General features: G+C 35.5%; 1 protein-coding gene across 4 annotated transcripts in view; it reads left to right on the top strand.

Moving 5' to 3' along the window:
• The window catches only part of SPAG16 (sperm associated antigen 16), a 1071375-nt gene that overhangs the window by 545579 nt on the left and 505710 nt on the right, over nucleotides 1-20086 (top strand). For all 4 annotated transcript variants that reach the window (XM_086341619.1, XM_086341641.1, XM_086341630.1 and 1 more), the window contains one exon: nucleotides 12737-12922. In XM_086341619.1, coding sequence (XP_086197745.1) covers nucleotides 12737-12922 — 186 coding nt within the window. The remainder of the gene's footprint in view (nucleotides 1-12736; nucleotides 12923-20086) is intronic.

The raw sequence follows: 20086 nt of genomic DNA, 5'->3' as shown, positions 1-20086 counted from the left end.
TTGCGAACATAGAGGTGCGTGGATTTCTTTGAATTATAGTTGTCTGAATATGTGCCCAGGAGTGGGATTGCTGGATCATATGGTAACTCTAACTTTAGTTTTTTGAGGAACCACCATACTATTTTCCATAGTGGCTGCATATTTCTTCTACTTTAGATGAAACATTTAGAATTGTTTTAGCTGTTATTTAAAAATAAATAGATACATAAAATATAATACAGTTCTGTACAATTTGGTATAATGAACAGTGCATTAACATTGAAGCATGTTTGGCTATGCTTTACAGCCAAATTTGGACACCACCACAACCCACTCCAGTGTTCTTGCCTGGAGAATCCCAGGGATGGCGGAGCCTGGTGGGCTGCTGTCTATGGGGTCACACAGAGTCGGACACGACTGAAGTGACTTAGCAGTCCTATCAGTAGATACACAATAATAATAATCATTTGATTCTAGTGCTCCTTCTTTTGCCCACTGTGTTTTCACAGTCTTAACTTTTAATCTTGCAGTAGTTTGCCAAACTTCCTCATCACTTTCTCCACACCCAATAAGTGAATGTTTAAGATTTTTTTTCCCTTTCTTTCTGTTTCTACATCCACATGTATTTCCTTAAGCTTTTAGCATTATGCTATTTTATTTTCTAGAGAGTTCACCCTCCTAGAGCCACACTGCCTGTTGTGAGTCTCAGGCTAAAGCTTGTGCTTAGCTCTAGTGGGTCACTCCCAGTCACTGAGCTCATTGCTCTGTGCTTATCTGTATATTCAAATGATATACATCTAACTTTTAATTCCAGCTTCTGCTCTAGCAAACTGTTCCATAGCCAGTAATTTAGTCCTTACATGGAGTGGTTGCACAGTGGGGGTTCACAGTTATTCTGCTCACAAAAGCCCCATCTTTTCTACAAGAAAAAATTGACTTCCTGGAAGATAGCAAGAAGAGCAGTATCCTTCTAATAAACAATACATTACCTGTCCCTGAGTTACTTTTTTAAATATTATTATTTTTTTAAAGCAGTGTGCTCCCTGCAAGTGACAGCTCCTTCAAGACTATTATAGAAAAGATACACAGATTTTACTTCAACTCACAGCTGCTTTGTGGATTATATTTTGGGAAACATCCTTAGTTTAATCTGTACTAGAAAATCACAGTAGAAAGGTATCATTTCTTCCTTTTATGGATGAAAACAGTAGCCTCTAGAAAGAGTTTCATAAGCAGCCAGGCTCTTAAATGGCAAAGATATGATTAGAAACTGAGATTCTAGCTTCTGTTAATATTCTAGTTTCACTCATTTCCAGGACAATTAAAAGCTATTGAGTATGAAACTTAGTACATGTAAAGGATCGAATTTATTTATACTTGTAAAATTTGAGGTACAGAATTCACACAGAAAATGAATTAATTTCTGTCTTGCTGGTTGTTAAATCCCTGGTAAATGGTACAGCCCTGGGGAATACTTGATCTGTGAAGACAGAAAATTCAGGTGAAATTCGTGTTTTTTTCCCAGAGTTTATGAGAAATATGATGGAGAATTTGCTGAGATCATGTCTGTGTTCCCTGAATCCATATCCCTGATTTTATGGTGGGACCAGATGACGCTCATGGAAAGACCAGTAAAACATTTTAGGGATTACAAAATCTTTGACAGGAGATTAGAAAACTCAGGGATACATGTGTGGTTACTGTTAGTTCTTTCTCTTATCATACTTGCAGGGAGAGAGGGACAAGACTGGTGAACAGCTGGATTTATATATGATTTAAGTTAATGGAGTTTGGATTTATGAAAAATGGCTTTATAAACTGAAATGCTCAACTGGCTTCCCAGGTAGAAATACACTATAGCCTAGAATATTAGAAACAGCTTTGTTTATCCTGAAACAAATTGGTATTATCAAGAGAACTTCAATCCAAATGTGAGCCTGGTCATTAAAAATTAAACAAAACTGTCATGGAAAGGAAAAATAACAATGTGTACATGAAACATAAGAAGTAATTAATAAAAGAATACGAAAGAGTATCTGATGCCTTAAGGAATAGAAAATAAGCAAAGTGAAGCTCATACTTTAATTATGTGGAAATATACATGCCTTTAAATTTATTACCAGGATTTGAAGTGATAGGATACAAGAGTGGAATAGAATAATGGAACTATATGCCCTGTTCAATAGAAGTAGACCAGTTATGAGTCAAGGTGGAGTAGATGTACAACTTCTGGGATACTTGCTTATCTCTAAAGTGGAGGTGGCATGGAGAATATTTGAGAGATGAGAGTGAATGGAGTGACATCCTAGGGCATGGTAGCTTTTCTCCTCTACTCTGAAGGCAATTGAGTGAAAGCAGGATTATTTGAATTCTGAATGATGCCAAAGATTATTAGTGACTTTAATGAAGGTGGAAGAAGATTTTCTAACAGAGCTGCTCCAAACCAAACAAACTGGGTTTCTTGTGTTCAGAAATTTTATTTATTTATTTATTTTTTTTTTTAATTTTTAAAAGAAAATCCATCCTGAACCCTCCTCCCTCCTCCCTCCCCATACCATCCCTCTGGGTCGTCCCAGTGCACCAGTTCAGAAATTTTAAATGGAGCCTGGGCAGTAAAATAATATAAGATTAGTAGAAATAATTAAAATGAAGGGTATATGACTGGATTTGATGGATTTAAGGGCACTCTGGCTTTGACATTATAGAATTCCATGATACACAGATTTGCTTTCACCAGAGTAGTTTTGAAGATATATTAATTGTCCTTATAACCCTGCCATTTATGGAAAGCATCTTATTTTTCCATTGCATCTTCTGGAACCATAGAAGCATCCTGCTCATTTGTGTTCATTGTAAGGATATCGGTCAGTGTGGTTTGGCACTTATGGATTGTGAGAAAACCTGATTCCAAAATTGAATATTCCTTTCCAGACATACAAGGGAAGTCCTTTTCTAATTGTACTTTCCAGACTAAACGTGGAGAATAATTATTTGGAAAACATTATCCCAGTTTCACTTAGAATTTTCACAAGTCCGTCGAAAGCAATCCTGTTCACTAAACTTCGTATCTCATTGCAGTTTGTGCAACAACTCTGGGTGCCAAAGCAGAGGCTGCTGAGAAAGTATTTCATTTCATAGTCATTGGCTTCAGGTGATAAACTATGTGTTCTCACTCTGTTGACCTTGAATATTTTTGCCAAATTAATCCTCCTAAGACTTGAACTCAGCATCACACTGCATATTTTGGTTACCATGCACTCCTGAAAGTCACAAAAGAGTCCATAAAAAAATTCTGCAATTCAGGATTTTTACTAACTCAGATCAGAGGTCAGAAGAAGGTAAGGTAGGGAACAGCATCATCACAGAGAGACTTTCCACTGGAAAAATGATGTATCCTTAATTATTACAATTTAGACTTGGAACAGTCCTTTACCTATGTGGACAATACAAGTGTTAGACTTTATCTTGAGAATCATATACCAAAATTGGGTAATGATGTAATTATACAAAGAATAGATCTGAGAATAATTAAGATCAATAAGCAAGTGCCAGTCTCTACTAGAAATCACTATCAATTCTCTGTCTGCTCGTCTAACAATTGGGTCTTTGTTATGTTTCCAGAGGTAGCATCCTAAGATTAGTATCTGATTACTTTTTCACCTTTCTTAAAATGCTTTCATTTCTCTTCATAGCCTACAAATTAGAACACTTTAGTACTGTGTTAAAGTGAAAGTGTAAGTTGCTCAGCTACGTCTGAATCTTTGCGACCCCATAGATAGCAACCCACCAAAATCCTCTGCCCATGGAATTTCGCAGGCAAGAATACAGGAATGTAAAAAAAAAAAAATATGAACAACTGGAGAGGGTAGCTATTCCCTTCTCCAAGGGATTTTCCTGACCCAGGGATTGAACCCAGGTCTCCTGTATTTCAGGCAGATTCTTTACCATCTGAGCCACCAGGAAAGCCATTAGGGGTGAAGGCTATGTCTTTTATTATATGACTATTTTTAAAATATTTAAACTAATTTTTCCATTACTCTTCTTGAAAGCAAAATATTTAATCTCTGAATATTCTACAGTTTCCACATGCTTAACACTCATCCTTTTTTCTTTTTTTTTCACTTTGTGGACTTATGCTTATACATATAGATATTGTTCAGATGTTTGCATTTTTAAAGCCTTCATGACTATCTTCCAAGCCTAGAAAATTGGTTATGCCCTTCTCTGTTCTATCACTGTATCCTGTATAGTATCTATTAAAATATTTATGAAAATATTATAATTAGCTATACATTTGTGTAAACTATTAGACCATGAGGTTCTTGAGGGCAAAGTTTATTTCAATCATTTTAGATCCTAAGCACATAGTTCAGTTCAGTTTAGTTGCTCAGTTGTGTGCCACTGTTTGTGACCCATGGACTGCAGCACGCCAGGCCTTCCTGTCCATCACCAACTCCTGGAGTTCACTCAAACTCATGCCCATTGAGTCAGTGATGCAATCCAACCATCTCATCCTCCATTGTCCCCTTCTCCTCCTGCCCTCAATCTTTCCCAGCATCAGGGTCTTTTCAAGTGATTCAGTTCTTTGCATCAGGTGGCCAAAGTATTGGAGTTTCAGCTTCAGCATCAGTCCTTCCAATGAATATTCAGGACTGATTTTCTTTAGGATAGATTGGTTGGATCTCCTTGTAATCCAAAGGACTCTCAAGTGTCTTCTATAATACCACAGTTCAAAAGCATCAAATCTTTGGCACTCAGCTTTCTTTATAGTCCAACTCTCACATCCATACATGACCACTGGAAAAACCATAGCTTTGACTAGATGCACTTTTGTTGGCAAAGTAATGTCTCTGATTTTTAATATGCTGTCCAGGTTGGTCATACATTTTTTTCCAAGGAAAGTGTCTTTTAATTTCATGGCTGCAATCACCATCTGCAGTGATTTTGGAGCCCCCTCCCAAAAAAAAGTCTTTCACTGTTTCCACTGTTTCCCCATCTACTTGCCATGAAGTGATGTGATCAGATGCCATGATCTTAGTTTTCTGAACGTTGCATTTTAAGCCAACTTTTTCACTCTCCTCTTTCACTTTCATCAAGAGGCTCTTTAGTTCTTCTTCACTTTCTGCCATAAGGGTGGTGTCATCTGCATATCTGAGGTTATTGATATTTCTCCTGGCATCTTGATTCCAGCTTGTGCTTGATCCAGCCCAGCATTTATATTGAATAAACAGGGTGACAATATACAGCCTTGACATACTCCTTTCCCTATTTGGAACTGGTCTGTTGTTCCATGTCCAGTTCTAACTGTTGCTTCTTGACCTGAATACAGATTTCTCAGGAGGGTGACTTAGAATAAGTAAAGTAAGGTGAAGCCTAGGGTCAAGTTAGTACATAAAATACATGTAATCTACATTGAATTATTTCTGGTAGAGGTTGGCAACATGGAATTCATTCATAAATAAAGCTGTAATATAACGTTCTTTTATTTAACTGCTAAAAGAGTACTTCAACTTTGGGCCCAAGTATTCTAGGAGTCAACAGAAGTTAGGCCTAGTCAGCCATGGGATTTTCACTGTCAATGAGAGAAATCACCTCAAGCTCTTCAGCAGCAGTGCAATAACTCCTGCTATTAAGGCCTGAATGACAGTTCAACACTGGGTCCACATTAAGAGTCTAGGATACTGTAGTGCATAACATAGCCTATTGAGCAATAGATTTGTATTTCTCCTTTTTTTAATTCTGTATTTTTCTTTCCTCTGCAGCAAGATGTCTTGCTCTCTGTAAACTTGTTCAAACATACAGCTCTAAATGATACAGGCCATGCTTCTATTAACAATGACGTATTTCCAAATGAACTATCTCCTTCCTTAATATGTGTATCTTTCATGCATTTACCCCCCAAAATAGTGTATCCTATAAACACTGTATGACAAGTGCTGGGGAGTTCATTTGGCAGTATCTTGCCATTTCTGTGAAAGGCTGAGCTGAAAATCCCATTGAAGTTTTTCAACTGACAGGTTAACCTGGAGCTCCAGGCAAGCTACCTACCCAAGAAGGGGAGTAGTTTTATAGCCAGGCAGGGAAAGCCTAATTCTTTCCTGAATGCTCATCCCTGCCTCTCTGCTTCTGCTGGAGTCTCTAATATCTGCACACAAAGCTGTCTTCTGGGTTTCATTTGTGATTGTTGTTGACTCCAGATTCCTGCACAAATAAGAGTGTATCACTTGAAAGTGAAGACAAGAACATTTGGACGTGGGCACCCTCCCTGGTGGCTCAGAGGTTAAAGCGTCTTCCTGCAATGCAGGAGACCCAGGTTTGATCCTTGGGTTGGGAAGATCCCCTAGAGAAGGAAATGGCAACCCACTCCAGTATTCTTGCCTGGAGAATCCCATGGACAGAGAAGCCTTGTGGGCTACAGCCTATGGGGTCACAAAGAGTCAGATATGACTGAGCGACATCACTTACTTACTTACTTACCCTTAACTTCAGAAAACCAACCAAGACTGTTCTCTGTGTAGACATGTACTTACCTTCTTTGCTCTTTCACGGTGTCCTCAGCCCTAATGCAGCCAAGCAGCTCTGTATCTAAGTATAAGTTAAAGAGTTTACAGTAATTTGTTTTAAAGGATTCTTATGCTCTTTTAACTTTTAAAGTGTGGAGGATTCTCTCAAACTGGGAACACTAAATGTGTCTCAAATATGACAATGTTTTAGGTAATCTGAATTCTAATTGTGAGTTTTTCTAATATCATCATTTTATGAGCTCAGTAAAACCAAAATTAGATCTTTTACCTATATAAACACAGGAGGAGAAACTATTTTAATTAGATTTTGTGCTTATGCTTATATTCAGTTGTATCCGACTCTTTGTGACCCCATGAACTACAGCCCTCCAGGCTCATCTATCCATGTGCTTTTCCAGGCAAGAATACTGGAATGGGTTGCCATTTCCTTATCCTTGATTAGACTTTGGTTGTATGTTATTCTGCTACATAAAATAATATTGATATATGCATCCTATGGTACCTGAGAACATTGTGACTGATGGTCATTTTACAAATTCACATACTCCTATTGAGTAGATAGGCACAGGTGGAGGAGACTACAATATAATGGTGGTAATTGCATCTCATTCTGTTGTTTATAGAAATGTTGATAAGCAATTTCACATAAAACTGAACTATAGACCATAAGATAATCTTTTAAAAAAAATATTAGGTTTGAAAAATACCTGGAATTTAAAATGTGCTGTTATAAAAATTATTTTATTTGATCTTCAGAACAGCACTTCATATTGAGCAGAACTTATCGCCATATTTCCAAGTAAAGACAATGAATTTCCAAGTGTTAAATGGAAATGTTAAATGGCCTGTCCAAAGTCACAGAGGTCAGCTAGCAGAGCCAAGATGAGAAACCAATCACGTCTTCCTGCTTCTATACTCTTCACTTCCTATTTTGTGACACAAAAGGCATTAATTTCTTTCTGCTCCACACCTCTCTTATGAAACATGTTATTGTGTTTTATTAAAAACAGGTAATTAGCATCAATCTAAAAAGTATAATATATTTATTTCTCAAAACTGAAGTCATTTTTGACAGTAACAAAATATTTCTGCAGTTACGTGCTAAAGTCTTAAAAAGTCAATTTGAATAAAGAATATGTAAAAATAAGGAGTAAAGCAATTGCAGAAAAGATTAAAAGTTTAGAAAATTAATGATACTTTGTGCTTACTGTTTGTAAAGTATAAATTAGCTTGACCCAACCAGATTTGTATGATTTATTTGTAGAGTGTTCATAAGTTGCAAAATCTCATACTAATATAACATTTGTTATGAAAAATAATTTCCAAGAAAAAAGAAAATAATGAAACTACTTTATACATTTATAATCTCTCTTTAGGGTATTGGTTAATAGTTTAACATCATGAGGGACTTTTTTTTTTTCCCAGCCTTAGCAGAGATATATTTAAATTCTTTTTTTTCAAAGAACCACTTTGGTCTATATTGATCTTCCATTATCATAGTTGATAGTATATTTTTTCTAAACTTAATGTTTCATGCTTAGCAGAAAAATTTTGAGACTGTCTTCATTATTAGGGGGTAAAGAAATTAAGGTGACTTTGAAATTCCATTTTGATTTCACCTCAAGGTTTTAATATGTTGTTTTCATTTAGTTCTAATTATTTTAAAATATCCACTATTATTAGTTCTTGGATATTTAAGTTATTTTAAAATTGTTTTAAAATTCACACATATACAGTATTTAAAATCTATATTTTGTTACTTATCATTGTATTATGATGAGAAAATATAACATCCATAGTAAAAAATATGTTAAAAACTTGCCTTATGGCTTTCTATATTATCTGTTTTTATAAATGTTCCATATATATATATACTTGACAAAAATATATGGTCACTGGTTATTTGGTGAAAGATCACTTTGACAGTTATAGTTCATTCTGTTGTCTCCAACACTTTGTGACTCCATGAAATGCAACACGCCAGGCTTCCCTGTCCTTCACTATCTCCCAGAATTTGCTCAAGCTCATGTCCATTGAGTTGGTGATGCCATCCAACCATCTCATTCTCTGTCAACCCCTTCTATACCTGTCTTCAGTCTTTCTCAGCATCAGGGTCTTTCCAGTGAGTCAGCTCTTCGCATCAGGTGGCCAAAGTATTGGAGCTTCAGAGTCAGCATCAGTCCTTCCAATGAATATTCAGGACTCATTTCTTTTAGGATTGACTGGTTTGATATCCTTATAGCCAAAGGGACTAACAAAAGTCTTTTCCAACACCACAGCTCAAAAGCACCAGTTCTTCGGTGCTCAGCCTTCTTTATGGTCCAACTCTCATATCCGTACATGACTACTGGAAAAACCATAGCTTTGACTATATTAACCTTTATTGGAAAAATAATGTCTCTGCTTTTTAATATGCTGTCTAGTTTGGTCATAGCTTTTCTTCCAAGGAGCAAGCGTCTTTTAATTTCATGGCAGCAGTCACCATCCACAGTGATTTTGGAGCCCAAGAAAATAAAGTCACGGTTTCCATTGCTTCCCCATCTATTTGCCATGAAGTGGTAGGCTCAGATGCCATGATCTTTGTGTTTTGAATGTTGAGCTTTAAGCCAGCTTTTCACTCTCCTCTTTCACCTTCATAAAGAGGCTCTTTAGTTCTTCACTTTCTGCCATAAAGGTGGTGACATCTGCATATCTGAAGTTATTCATATTTCTCCTGGCTATCTTGGTTCCAGTTTGTTCTTCATCCAGCCTGGCATTTTGCATGATGTACTCTGCATATAAGTTAAATAAGCGTGGTGGCAATGTACAGCCTTGCTGTAATCCTTTCCCAATTTTGAACCAGTCCATTGTTCCATGTCCAGTTCTAACTTGCTTCTTGAGCTGCATATAGGTTTCTCAGGAGACAGGTAAGTGGTCTGGTGTTCCCATCTCTTTAAGGATTTTCTGCACTTTATTGTGATCCATAGAGTCAATAACTTTGATGTTGTCAGTGAAACTAATAGATGTTTTTCTGGAATTCTCTTATTTTTCTATTATCCAATGGATGTTGGTAATTTGATCTCTGGTTCCTCTGCCTTTTCTAAATCCAGATTGAACATCTGGAAGTTTCTGGCACATGTGCTGTTGAAAGCTAGCTTGGGCATTGTACTAACTTGTGAGATGAGTGCAGTTGTGCAGTAGTTTGATCATTCTTTGGCATTGACCTTCTTTGGGATTGGTGGCTTCCCTGGTGGCTCAGATGGTAAACCATCTGCCTGCAATGCAGAAGACCTGGGTTCAATCACTGGGTTGGGAAGATCCCCTGGAGAAGGAAATGGCAACCCACTCTAGTACTCTTGCCTGGAAAATCCATGGATAGAGGAGCCTGGTAGGCTACAATCTAAGGGGTAGCAAAGAGTCAGACATGACTGACCGACTTCACTTTCTTTCACTTTCTTTGGGATTGTAATGAAAACTGACCTTTTCCAGTCCTGTGGCCACTGCTGAGTTTTACAATTTTGCTGGCATATTTAGTGCAGCACTTTCACAGCATCATCTTTAGGATTGGAAATAGCTCAGCTAGAATTCCATCACGTCCACTAGCTTTGTTTGTAGTAATGCTTTCTCTGGCTCACTTGACTTCGAACTCTAGGATGTCTGGTTCTAGGTGAGTCGATCACACCATCGTGATTATCCTGGTCATTAAGATCATTTTTGTTTAGTTCTTCTGTGTATTCTTGCCACTTCTTAATAACTTCTGCTTCTGTTATGTCTATACTGTTTTAGATTGGTCACTTTTATTTCTGTGGTTCTAGCAATTGCCATTTTTATCAGTTAAGATACATTTATTTCATATAATTTAGTTTTAAAACCTTGCTAGCAGTGAAACATTTTATCATTTTATTTATTTAAATAGGGACTGTCAAGTGTGTTTCAATGATAATAAATTTGCTCAAAATATTAGTGAGGATCAATTATACATATAATGTACTCAATAGAGTTTCTAGCACATGTTAAGTGATAGTCACTCAGTTAAGTCAAACTTTGCAATCCCATGGACTGTAGCCTGCCAGGCTCTTCTATCCATGGAATTCTCCAGGCCAGAATACTGGAGTGGGTAACTGTTCCCTTTTAATTCTTTACCACCAGGGAAGTCCAAAAATATTGGAGTGGGTGGCCTATCCCTTCTCCAGTGGATCTTCCTGACCCAGGAATCAAATCAGTGTCTCCTGCATTAAAGTGGATGTTTTTTTTTTTTTTTTTTTTTTTTTACCAGCTGAGCTACCAGGGAAGCCCTATACCACATGTTAGGCACTATATAAGTAAATGACTTCATTTTCTTATTCTTATAATTATTGTTGTTGCCTATAGTGCTTTACAGTTGACTAAAATTTAACTAGGTGAAGATTGCCTTTTATTTACATTGTTTATTCCACGTGGTATACATTTTTTCCCTGAATCTCTGGTTCTACATCTTAAATTTCTAGTTTCTGTAAATTGATTACCTTTTTTTCTTTGAATGTTGTATGTATCCCATTTTATATCATTCTCTTCTGAGATTTTTATTAGGAAAATGTTTTCTTTTTTTTTTCTATCATCCTTATTTCTTAACTTATATACTGCCATGGACTGAATATATGTATTCCCTTCCAATGCTCACCCAGATTCAAATTTTGAATCTATAACCCATGATGTTATAATGAGTTATCTTTAGACAGCTGTATATTGTTTATTTTTTGATATTTAGAAAGTAAAAATTTTAATGGCCAACATGTACAAATAAACAAGAGCTGAAAAACAAAGGACAGGTTTTAATATCTATCAGTAAAGGACTACACTTACAGAGTACTTTTGTTAGTACAAATGAATATCCTTTTATGACTTTATTGAGAATGTCTTCACTCTCTAATCCTTTCTGGCAGCATCTTTAAATCTTCCTCTTTAGTGTTTGATACTCATCTGCATGTAAAAGTTTATTTCTCTCAGCATAAAAATAAACAAATAAAAGGGGGCAAGCAAAACACTTATCTTGATCTAAGTGCTGTTTCCTGTCTTAGAAATTTTGGTTGACTCTTCATTTGTAGCATCACTTCATTCATTCATATATTTATTCTTTCTGAAAGCATTTAATGAGCATTTCACTTGGTTAATCATAATGCTTGATGCTGTCAGAATGGAGAGAGGGAGCAGTTCCCCATCAAAAAAAAGGGAAGGAGTCAAATAAGCAGTTCATTATATTCACTAAGAGATGAATTACTGGGAGAACATATACAAGGAGCACGCAGTGCTGAAGAATATGGAGAAGATGATGGACATGCAATGTTCTAGCAGTTGATATTTTGCCAAAAGAAACCTAGATGTCTCTGCTGACATCACTGGCACCCACTTATTCTTAATCTTGTTTTTGTATCTACCACTTGAAAGCCACTGAATTTTTTTAATGTCTACTGATGACTCAAATGGAAAATCGAGTGACTCATTCTTAACCAACCAGCTTTTCAAAGTCTTTCAACTCTCAAGATGTAGCTCCATAGCCCCCTCATTTCTGATTCACATCTTCCTTCATTATCCAAACTGCACTCTTATAGCATTTAATAAAAACATTAACAATGCTGACCAGCATTGTATATTGATTTACATTTTTAAACTTGTCTAAAATTTCATCATTCTGAGACTGTATCATCCACAGAGTGTAGCATTGTCCTTGAAATCAACATGTGCTTTAAAAAAGTACCAATTTAGTAAAGTAATCTGGGAAACTATGGAATAATTTATATAGAAAGTGTGCAACAGCAGTTTCATCAGCTTGAATTACTAAACCATATTGTTCAATTAATTTCAGTTGCTCAGTCATGTCTGACTCTTTGCAATGCCATGGACTGCAGCATGCCAGGCCTCCGTGTCCATCACCAACTCCTGGAGTTTACTTAAACTCATGTTCATTGAGTCAGTGATACCATCTAACCAATTCATCCTGTGTCATCCCCTTCTCCTCCCATCTCCAATCTTTCCCAGCATCAAGGTCTTATTTAAATCTACACAATTTGATACTTCACTAAACCATATACGGAAGTATCAAATTGTATAGATTCAAATAAAATAATGAGTCAGGCATAATGATATGCTATTAAAAATAAAAATAACTCAGATAAATGCACACAAGTTATTCACAGAATATAACAACCATTTATAAAAATAAGTGAACTGTAAATTGATTTTTTTCACAAATTACCTTTTCATGTTCTTGCATATAGTGGCAACAAGTTGGCTACTTCAAGTGGTGATACTACAGTTAAGTTATGGGACGTGTCTAAAGGTAATTGCATTTTGACCTTCGAGGGACATACCCACGCTGTATGGTCCTGCACATGGCACTCCTGTGGTGATTTTGTGGCTTCTTCCTCACTGGATACAACTAGCAAAATCTGGGATGTTAATAGGTAAGAAGTATTTCTAATAATATTAACACTCTGTTTTGATAAATATAATTTCTCTCAGTGGGAAATTAAAGAAAATCTGTTAATTCATAAAATTATAGAATTAGTCTACGTGACATCCATTTGTAACTCCATTAATGCTGCTACTGCTAAGTCACCCCAGTTGTGTCCAACTCTGTGCGACCCCATAGATGGCAGCCCACCAGGCTCCCCCGTCCCTGGGATTCGCCAGGCAAGAACACAGGAGTGGGTTGCCATTTCCTTCTCCAATGCATGAAAGTGAAAAGTGAAAGTGAAGTCGCCCAGTTGTGTCCGACTCTTCGCGATCCCATGGACTGCAGCCTATCAGGCTCCTCCGTCCATAGGATTTTCCAGGCAAGAGTACTGGAGTGGGGTGCCATTGCCTTCTCCGTATATATAGTTCATATATATAGATATATAATGAGTTCTTTCAGTATATGTAGATAGATAATGAGTTCTTTCTAAATAGAGGTTCAAGATCAAGCCTGTGCAATCAGATTAGAATCGCTTCGTCGGAAAGCTGTTTGTTTTAAGCAAGATAGAAACAAATACTTCTTTTAGAGTTAGTTTTTTAGTTCTCCTCTCCACCAGTCTGCTGTCTGTCTGGATTATCAAACCAAGAATTTAATAGACATGAAGATGACAGAAATAGTTATGGGCTTTTCACTTAATTTTGATATAGCATTTCCAATTTAAATGCTTCTTAGCAATTCAAAAATTGTAGGAATGGATAAAATACAATACAATACTATATGGTTTGATCTTAATTCAAGACAGACCTATTTTTTGCTATCAAAATACCTGTCATCCATGTATTTTGGATAATTATTCCATCCTATTATGTATACAAATAACATTTTAAAAGCTGGTATCAAATACCTTGATTACTTCATCTAACTAAGTAATTATATATCATCAGTCAGATTTCTGATCACTTTAATATTTTAATTAATGCCCAGATTACAAATATAAGTAATAGTGACTCCTCAAAATTTGTGTAACAAATTATCACTGAGCCATTGTAATTCTTTTGTAAGAGAGAGATGAACTCACTTTGAAGACTAGCACTATTGTTTTGGGAGTTACAGGTCAAACCAGTACTTTGAACAAACTTTCCCCATTCTTCCTTGAATTATGGGTAACCTATTTAGAAGACAGAGCAAGTAAGGTGCTCACAAAAAGGTCAACAGGATTTCTAGGAGGATTTCTTGAAAGGGTCTGCTCTGTTCTGTTTGTAGTTTGATTATCTCTTAAGACCATGTGCCAGTTTTTATGGTATTTTTTCTCTGCACCAGACCCACCCTTCTCTTTTTTGTGATACTGGAGCTGGAACTTTGCAAACGACAGTTCACTTTGCCAACTGACTCTGTATTAGGCTTTGGTAATAGTGGCTGCTTGTAGGAGACCACAAGGCTAGAGGTGGTGGGGGGGGGGTCCTCTTCTCCCTCTCTCCTTCCTATGGGCTTCTTCTGGACTTGCAGTTTCAATGAGCATCACCCTAGCAGTATTTCACCTCAGCAACATCACAGCTGCTGAATCCAGTTGACAGTTTTTCTAGTGTTTGGAGAAATAGCTGTATCATACATCCATCAAAGGCATTAACTCCAGCAGACATTTGCCCCCTTCTCAGAGGTCTTCATTCCTAGATCTGCCTGGCCTCTTTCCAAGATGAGGGATATCAATACTAGCAGTCTCAGGACCACTCCTCAGCTCTGTGGTGCCACCCACCAAGGTTATAATAATTCCACTTCAATCCCTTTGTGCATTCAGTCCTAAAAGTGGTAGCTCTTTCATTCAGGGCTTTCTCCATACCTTCATGTTCTTGTTTTCCCTTTATAGTTATCTAGTTAACAACTTTATGCACAGTTAACAATCCCTTATATTAAATTCTTACTGTTAAAATGTTAAGTGCAAGTTCGGTCTCCCATCCGATTTTGGCAGTTACTGGGCATTGATGCATAAATAGCATAATCCACTTGAGTTACAAAGATATAGCTAAATAATGTTTGACATATTCTGAATGAGAAAGCATAGCTCTAAATAATAGGTTTGAAACCTATTTCTGGAGAATTCCATGGACAGAGGAGCCTGGTGGGCTACCGTCCATGGGATCACAAAGAATTCAACATGACTTAGCAACTAACACTTTCACTTACTTTCTATGTAAAGTAGTGACAGCTTAAGATGTAGTTTAATAGTCATGTGCATACCATTTGGTTATCTGGAATAAGCAGCCATGTAATTCTTAATTTTATTATGTTTCTATGTTATACAACCATATTTCATAAATATTATTATAATAGATTACTAGAATTTTTAAAACCAATTTATTTTGATGTATGATTGACATACAGAAAGCTGTGCATATTTAGCATAAACAACATAATGAGTTTGAAATATATACCTGTGAAACCATTACAGTCAATGCATAAATGTATCTCTTGCCTCTAAAAATTTCCTCCTGCCCTCTTTATTATTATTATTTTTATAAGAGCACTTAATATAATAACCTATTAGCAAAATTTTAACTATCCTAACATTGCTCTTACCTTGTTGTACATTGTGTTGTACATTAGATCACTAGGGCTTACTCATATAGGTAAAATTTTAATGCTGTTCTCTAATTTTAATTTTTTATTACTTTTGGCTTAGTCAAAGGTGTTTACAAAAGACTGCAGTCCATTCTAAAATGTATCTTTAAATGTATTAATCACTCAGAGTGCTTAAATCAAACTGTATTAAGGTGACAACAAAAATAAAGTGATTGCCAGTAGACTCACCTCTACAAAGAATGATTTCAAGCGCTTTGACAGCTTTTCTCCATGACCCTGATATCCAAATACTGTCCCAGAAGAGACTCAGTAGATGTTGATATAGCAGATCAAAATTGCTACTGATTGATGCCAAAAATTATTTGCATTTCAAATTTCCCATCAATATCAAGAGCTCACCTTCATCAACAAAGACAAAGAATTTATACCAGATTTGAAGCTAAGATAGTGGATAAATATTGACAAATAAGGGAGACTGTTTCTTTGGTGGCTATTGATAGATCTTTCAGCGCTGTAATCAGAGCCCTGAACTGTAATTTACGATTGCTCATGGATCCATACTGTGTAAATATGTCTAAAACTAGTGTCTTGCTTAAAATTGTATAGGTCATTGTTACAGGTTTAGTGACTTTAAGGATAGAGGTTATTTGCTTTGGTAAGATGATGATGGTAGAAGCTGTACTGTGCTGGATCATATACTCTTATAGTGATGCCACATAGTTTTTAATTAAAAAATATTGATAGACTCTGTGGTTCACCAGGAAAAAAATTAGAATATATCCTTATATTCACAGTCTGCCCTTTCCTTTGAAACCCTCGCTCAGCCTTGAATTCCTCTGTTAGTTGGTATGTCATTCCTTTTCCTGCAACTCTTCCTGAAATTAGATATTACCTGCTAAGACCATCTAATTAGCTCCTCACCAGAAAGTTGTATCCCTGGCAATCATAATTAATGTAAAAAGTCCAGATCAAGATCCCTGTTAACTAAATACTAATAAGACTCTCTGAACAATGGTACCTCTGTCATTCTTAGTCTGGACACACTGACACTCTACACAGTTTCTATGAACAATTAAAAGTAGTGATTCAATGGTCTTTTGAATGATCATTTATAAAAAGTAGAAATTTATGTTTTATTTTGTAGTCATTTATTACTACCTTAATTTTCATATATATGCTTTAAAAATCAGTCTTAAAGCATACATGTACCCTTGAACACACACACACACACACACACACACACATACCCCATTGTATCTTTAATGGCGAATGCTTGACACATGGCAATTTTGTTGCATAAATGATAAAGGGAAAATCAGTATATACACATGAAGAAAGTGCTTTCCTTGCTTCCATTCACATTCAAATTATGATTCAATTATTGTGTTATTCTACATGAATCTTTAAAGTGATGAAAATTAGGAAAATCAGAGAATGTCTCAGTTGACTATAAAAATTGTGTTTCTTTAAAGCATGAGATTACCATTAAACATTCATGAAATGAATTACCAGTGTAGGACTGTATTTTAGACATTAGAAGATTCTAAGACTCCATTACTGCCCTCAGTGAGATTATAAATAATTTTAAAATGCAGCAGTTTTATAACAGAAAATATGCAGTACATCTTCAATTCATAATATCAGAGAAGAAATTCTGATTGATCCTGGGTACTTTTCTTCCCAAGATAGTTGGGTATTTGACTGAGTGTCTACATGACACTATATCTCTGATGTTTGGAACTCAGACCACATGCCTGTACTTAGTTGTAGCTTAAAATGAAAGGATTTGAAACAAGCAGAATGTTACTGGGTGTAGCTGCCCTGTTGCTTAAAACAATATTGCACAGGCTAGAGTAGAGTGGTTTGTAACAGGGATGGAAGGAAACAGATTGCTTCATAAAATTCAACTTCTGGACCCTAAACAATGGGAAATAAATCTGCTGCCTTAATATCTAAGGGTATTGGTTCAGATGATGTCAAGATTATGTTTAAGAGAGAAAAATAAATCAGGTTTGAGCCTATGATGGGAACAGTGGGAGAAATAAAAATAGATTTGGAAGATAAAGCCACTAGAAATTGCTGAGACATTATGAGTCATGAGAGAAAGAGAAAGCAAATCACCTGTTACATATTGAGACACCTGATGGGTGTAAAGCTCATTCTCTTTGTACTAGAGCACAAATGTGAACTTTATAAAAGGTTTTTCCAGCCAGATTCATCAGCTCCATTTTAGAAAATGCTGTAGAATGAGGGACATTGTCTTGTTCATCTAACAGGTGATGCCTACTGACGAGAATTGAATGTTCCTTCCTGCCCACCTGCACTGCTTCCTTCTTAATTGAAAAATTCATTGAGCAATATAGCCCCCAGACCAGATGAGAGAAACAGAATGATTTACATAAAGAAAACAGTTAAATTTAAGAAAAAGGAAATGTGAAATACTAAGATTCTCATATGATAAGTTATCTTCTTTTAATAGCATGTACTATTAATTTTTTGGTCAAATAATGTGCCGATGTGAATTTATTTCTTTAAAAATTAATAATGATGAGATAGCACCAAATATGTTACAAAATGGAGTTTAGTGTTTGTATTTTATTAATAATATGCATCCTGTTCTTTATGATACATATGCTAAGTTGACTCTATTAGAGATGAAGGGCATATTGTACAACATTAATGGTTTTAAAGCATAATAATGTAAGGAGGATATTGAGATTCAAGGGCATGTATTGTTGGTACATTAATACCTGTCTTGCATTATAAAACCTCCCAGCTTTCTGCCTTATACTTGTAAAGGAACCCAAGGTATATGTTAATAGATTGCTAAAGCAGTACTTGAAACATAATTAGGTTACATTAAAGGAAATGGTGACATTATAAAATTGACCTCTTGTGATCAATTTATCCTGTTCCACAGATAAATCAATTACTACATCTTGGGTTTTCATTTATATTCAAATGAATGATTCCCTCTAGAAATACATATTTTGAGTGATAGCTAAGTATTATTGAATATAAATACATAAATAAGTCCATAAATAAGAAAAAGAAAATAGCATATTATTTGCACTGTCATGCTCCCTCTAAACCAGTGCATAATTAATAAGCACTATCAAAGAAATATCTACTTATGAAGAAAAGTATATTAAGGCTTAAGTTCCAGGTTTCATTAGCAAGTTAAACATTGATTGACTTATCAAGAAGCTGTCTCGCAACCAGTGTTGGCTTTTTGTGTATGCGTGAAGAATGCTTCAAGCATCAGTGTCTACTGCAATAAGCTTGATGTGAGCATTCTTTTACCTCAGTATATAAAGACTTGACTAATAAAAGAGATAACATTAAGAATTTAACATTTAGCTCTTTGCATTTATAAAACAAACTATTTCATGTAAATGAGTTATATAATCTGTATCTAATTTTCACTAAATAAGGCATACTTCCTATGTTATTTCACTAACTGAACCATATATTAGAAATAATTCAGATGAATATAGATGAAACTAAAGGTGTTCTAATAAGAGTGAATATATGTGTTTTAAAACATGCTCCATTATTGCTGTATTAGCACCAAAGCAAACACTTTTGACATATCAAAGATGCAGCCCTCCTTCTCCATTCCCTCCCAAATGAATGTGGTCAATAGATGAATCTTCATCCTCCTCAGTAATAATGAAAAGAGTTTGCTGTATTTTTTCATCCATATATGTTAAAAGATATATGGGTATAGTACACATGAGTTAAAAAACTAAAATCACACAGTTTTATATTTAAGGTTTGATCATATCATATATATAGTGCACTTATGCGTGTTTGTGTATATCTGAATGTTGATGTATACACATATACTAGTATTAAAGCAGTGTATTCAGATGTACAGCTCTTAATTTTAGACTACTGTAAATATTTTACTATCTCAGATATTCTAAATATCATCTAATCAAAGTGTGAAAGTGTTAGTCACTTAGTCGTGTCCTACTCTTTGTGACCCCATGAACTGTAGCCTGCCAGGCTCTGCTCTCTATGGAATTCTCCAGGCAAGAATACTGGAGTGGGTTGCCATTTCCTTCTCCAGGGGACATTTCCTGACCCAGGAATTGAACCCACGTCTCCTGCATTGCAGGCGGATTATTTACCATCTAAGCCACCTGGGAAGCCCCTAATCAAAGTTATTTATTTATTTATTTACTGCCTGATTTACTATTCTTTCTCTATGATTCCAAACTCTAATTTGTTTCAAAACCATTTATTTGAGACAGCAAAAAACTATTACCATGCCTCTGAAACATTGTTTTAGAATTTACAGAAATGCTTTTTATTTAAAGAAAACTCTTTAAGATTTTATTCAATTGTTACTGAAGTAAATTGAATGCCCAAGTACCTCAAATCAAAAGATGTAAACTGTTTGATATAAAAATAGAAAGTCATAAAATTCTAGGTAGAACTAAAATACTTTCTTATATACAAGAGTGTTGCAAAATGGGAAATACTTCCTATTTAGATAATGAAATTGAATTTGTTCTTTTAAATTAAACACTAGAGGTATTTTTTCATAGAAATGTTAAGTATTGTTTCTTCATAGTATCTAGCATGA

The sequence above is a fragment of the Bos grunniens genome, chromosome 2, assembly GCF_055505025.1.
Source record: "Bos grunniens cultivar Pamir isolate PY7600 chromosome 2, Bosgru_T2T1.0, whole genome shotgun sequence".
Classification (NCBI taxonomy): Eukaryota; Metazoa; Chordata; class Mammalia; order Artiodactyla; family Bovidae; genus Bos; species Bos grunniens.
Note: the sequence above shows the minus strand (reverse complement) of the source record. Positions and strands in the feature narration are given on the sequence as shown.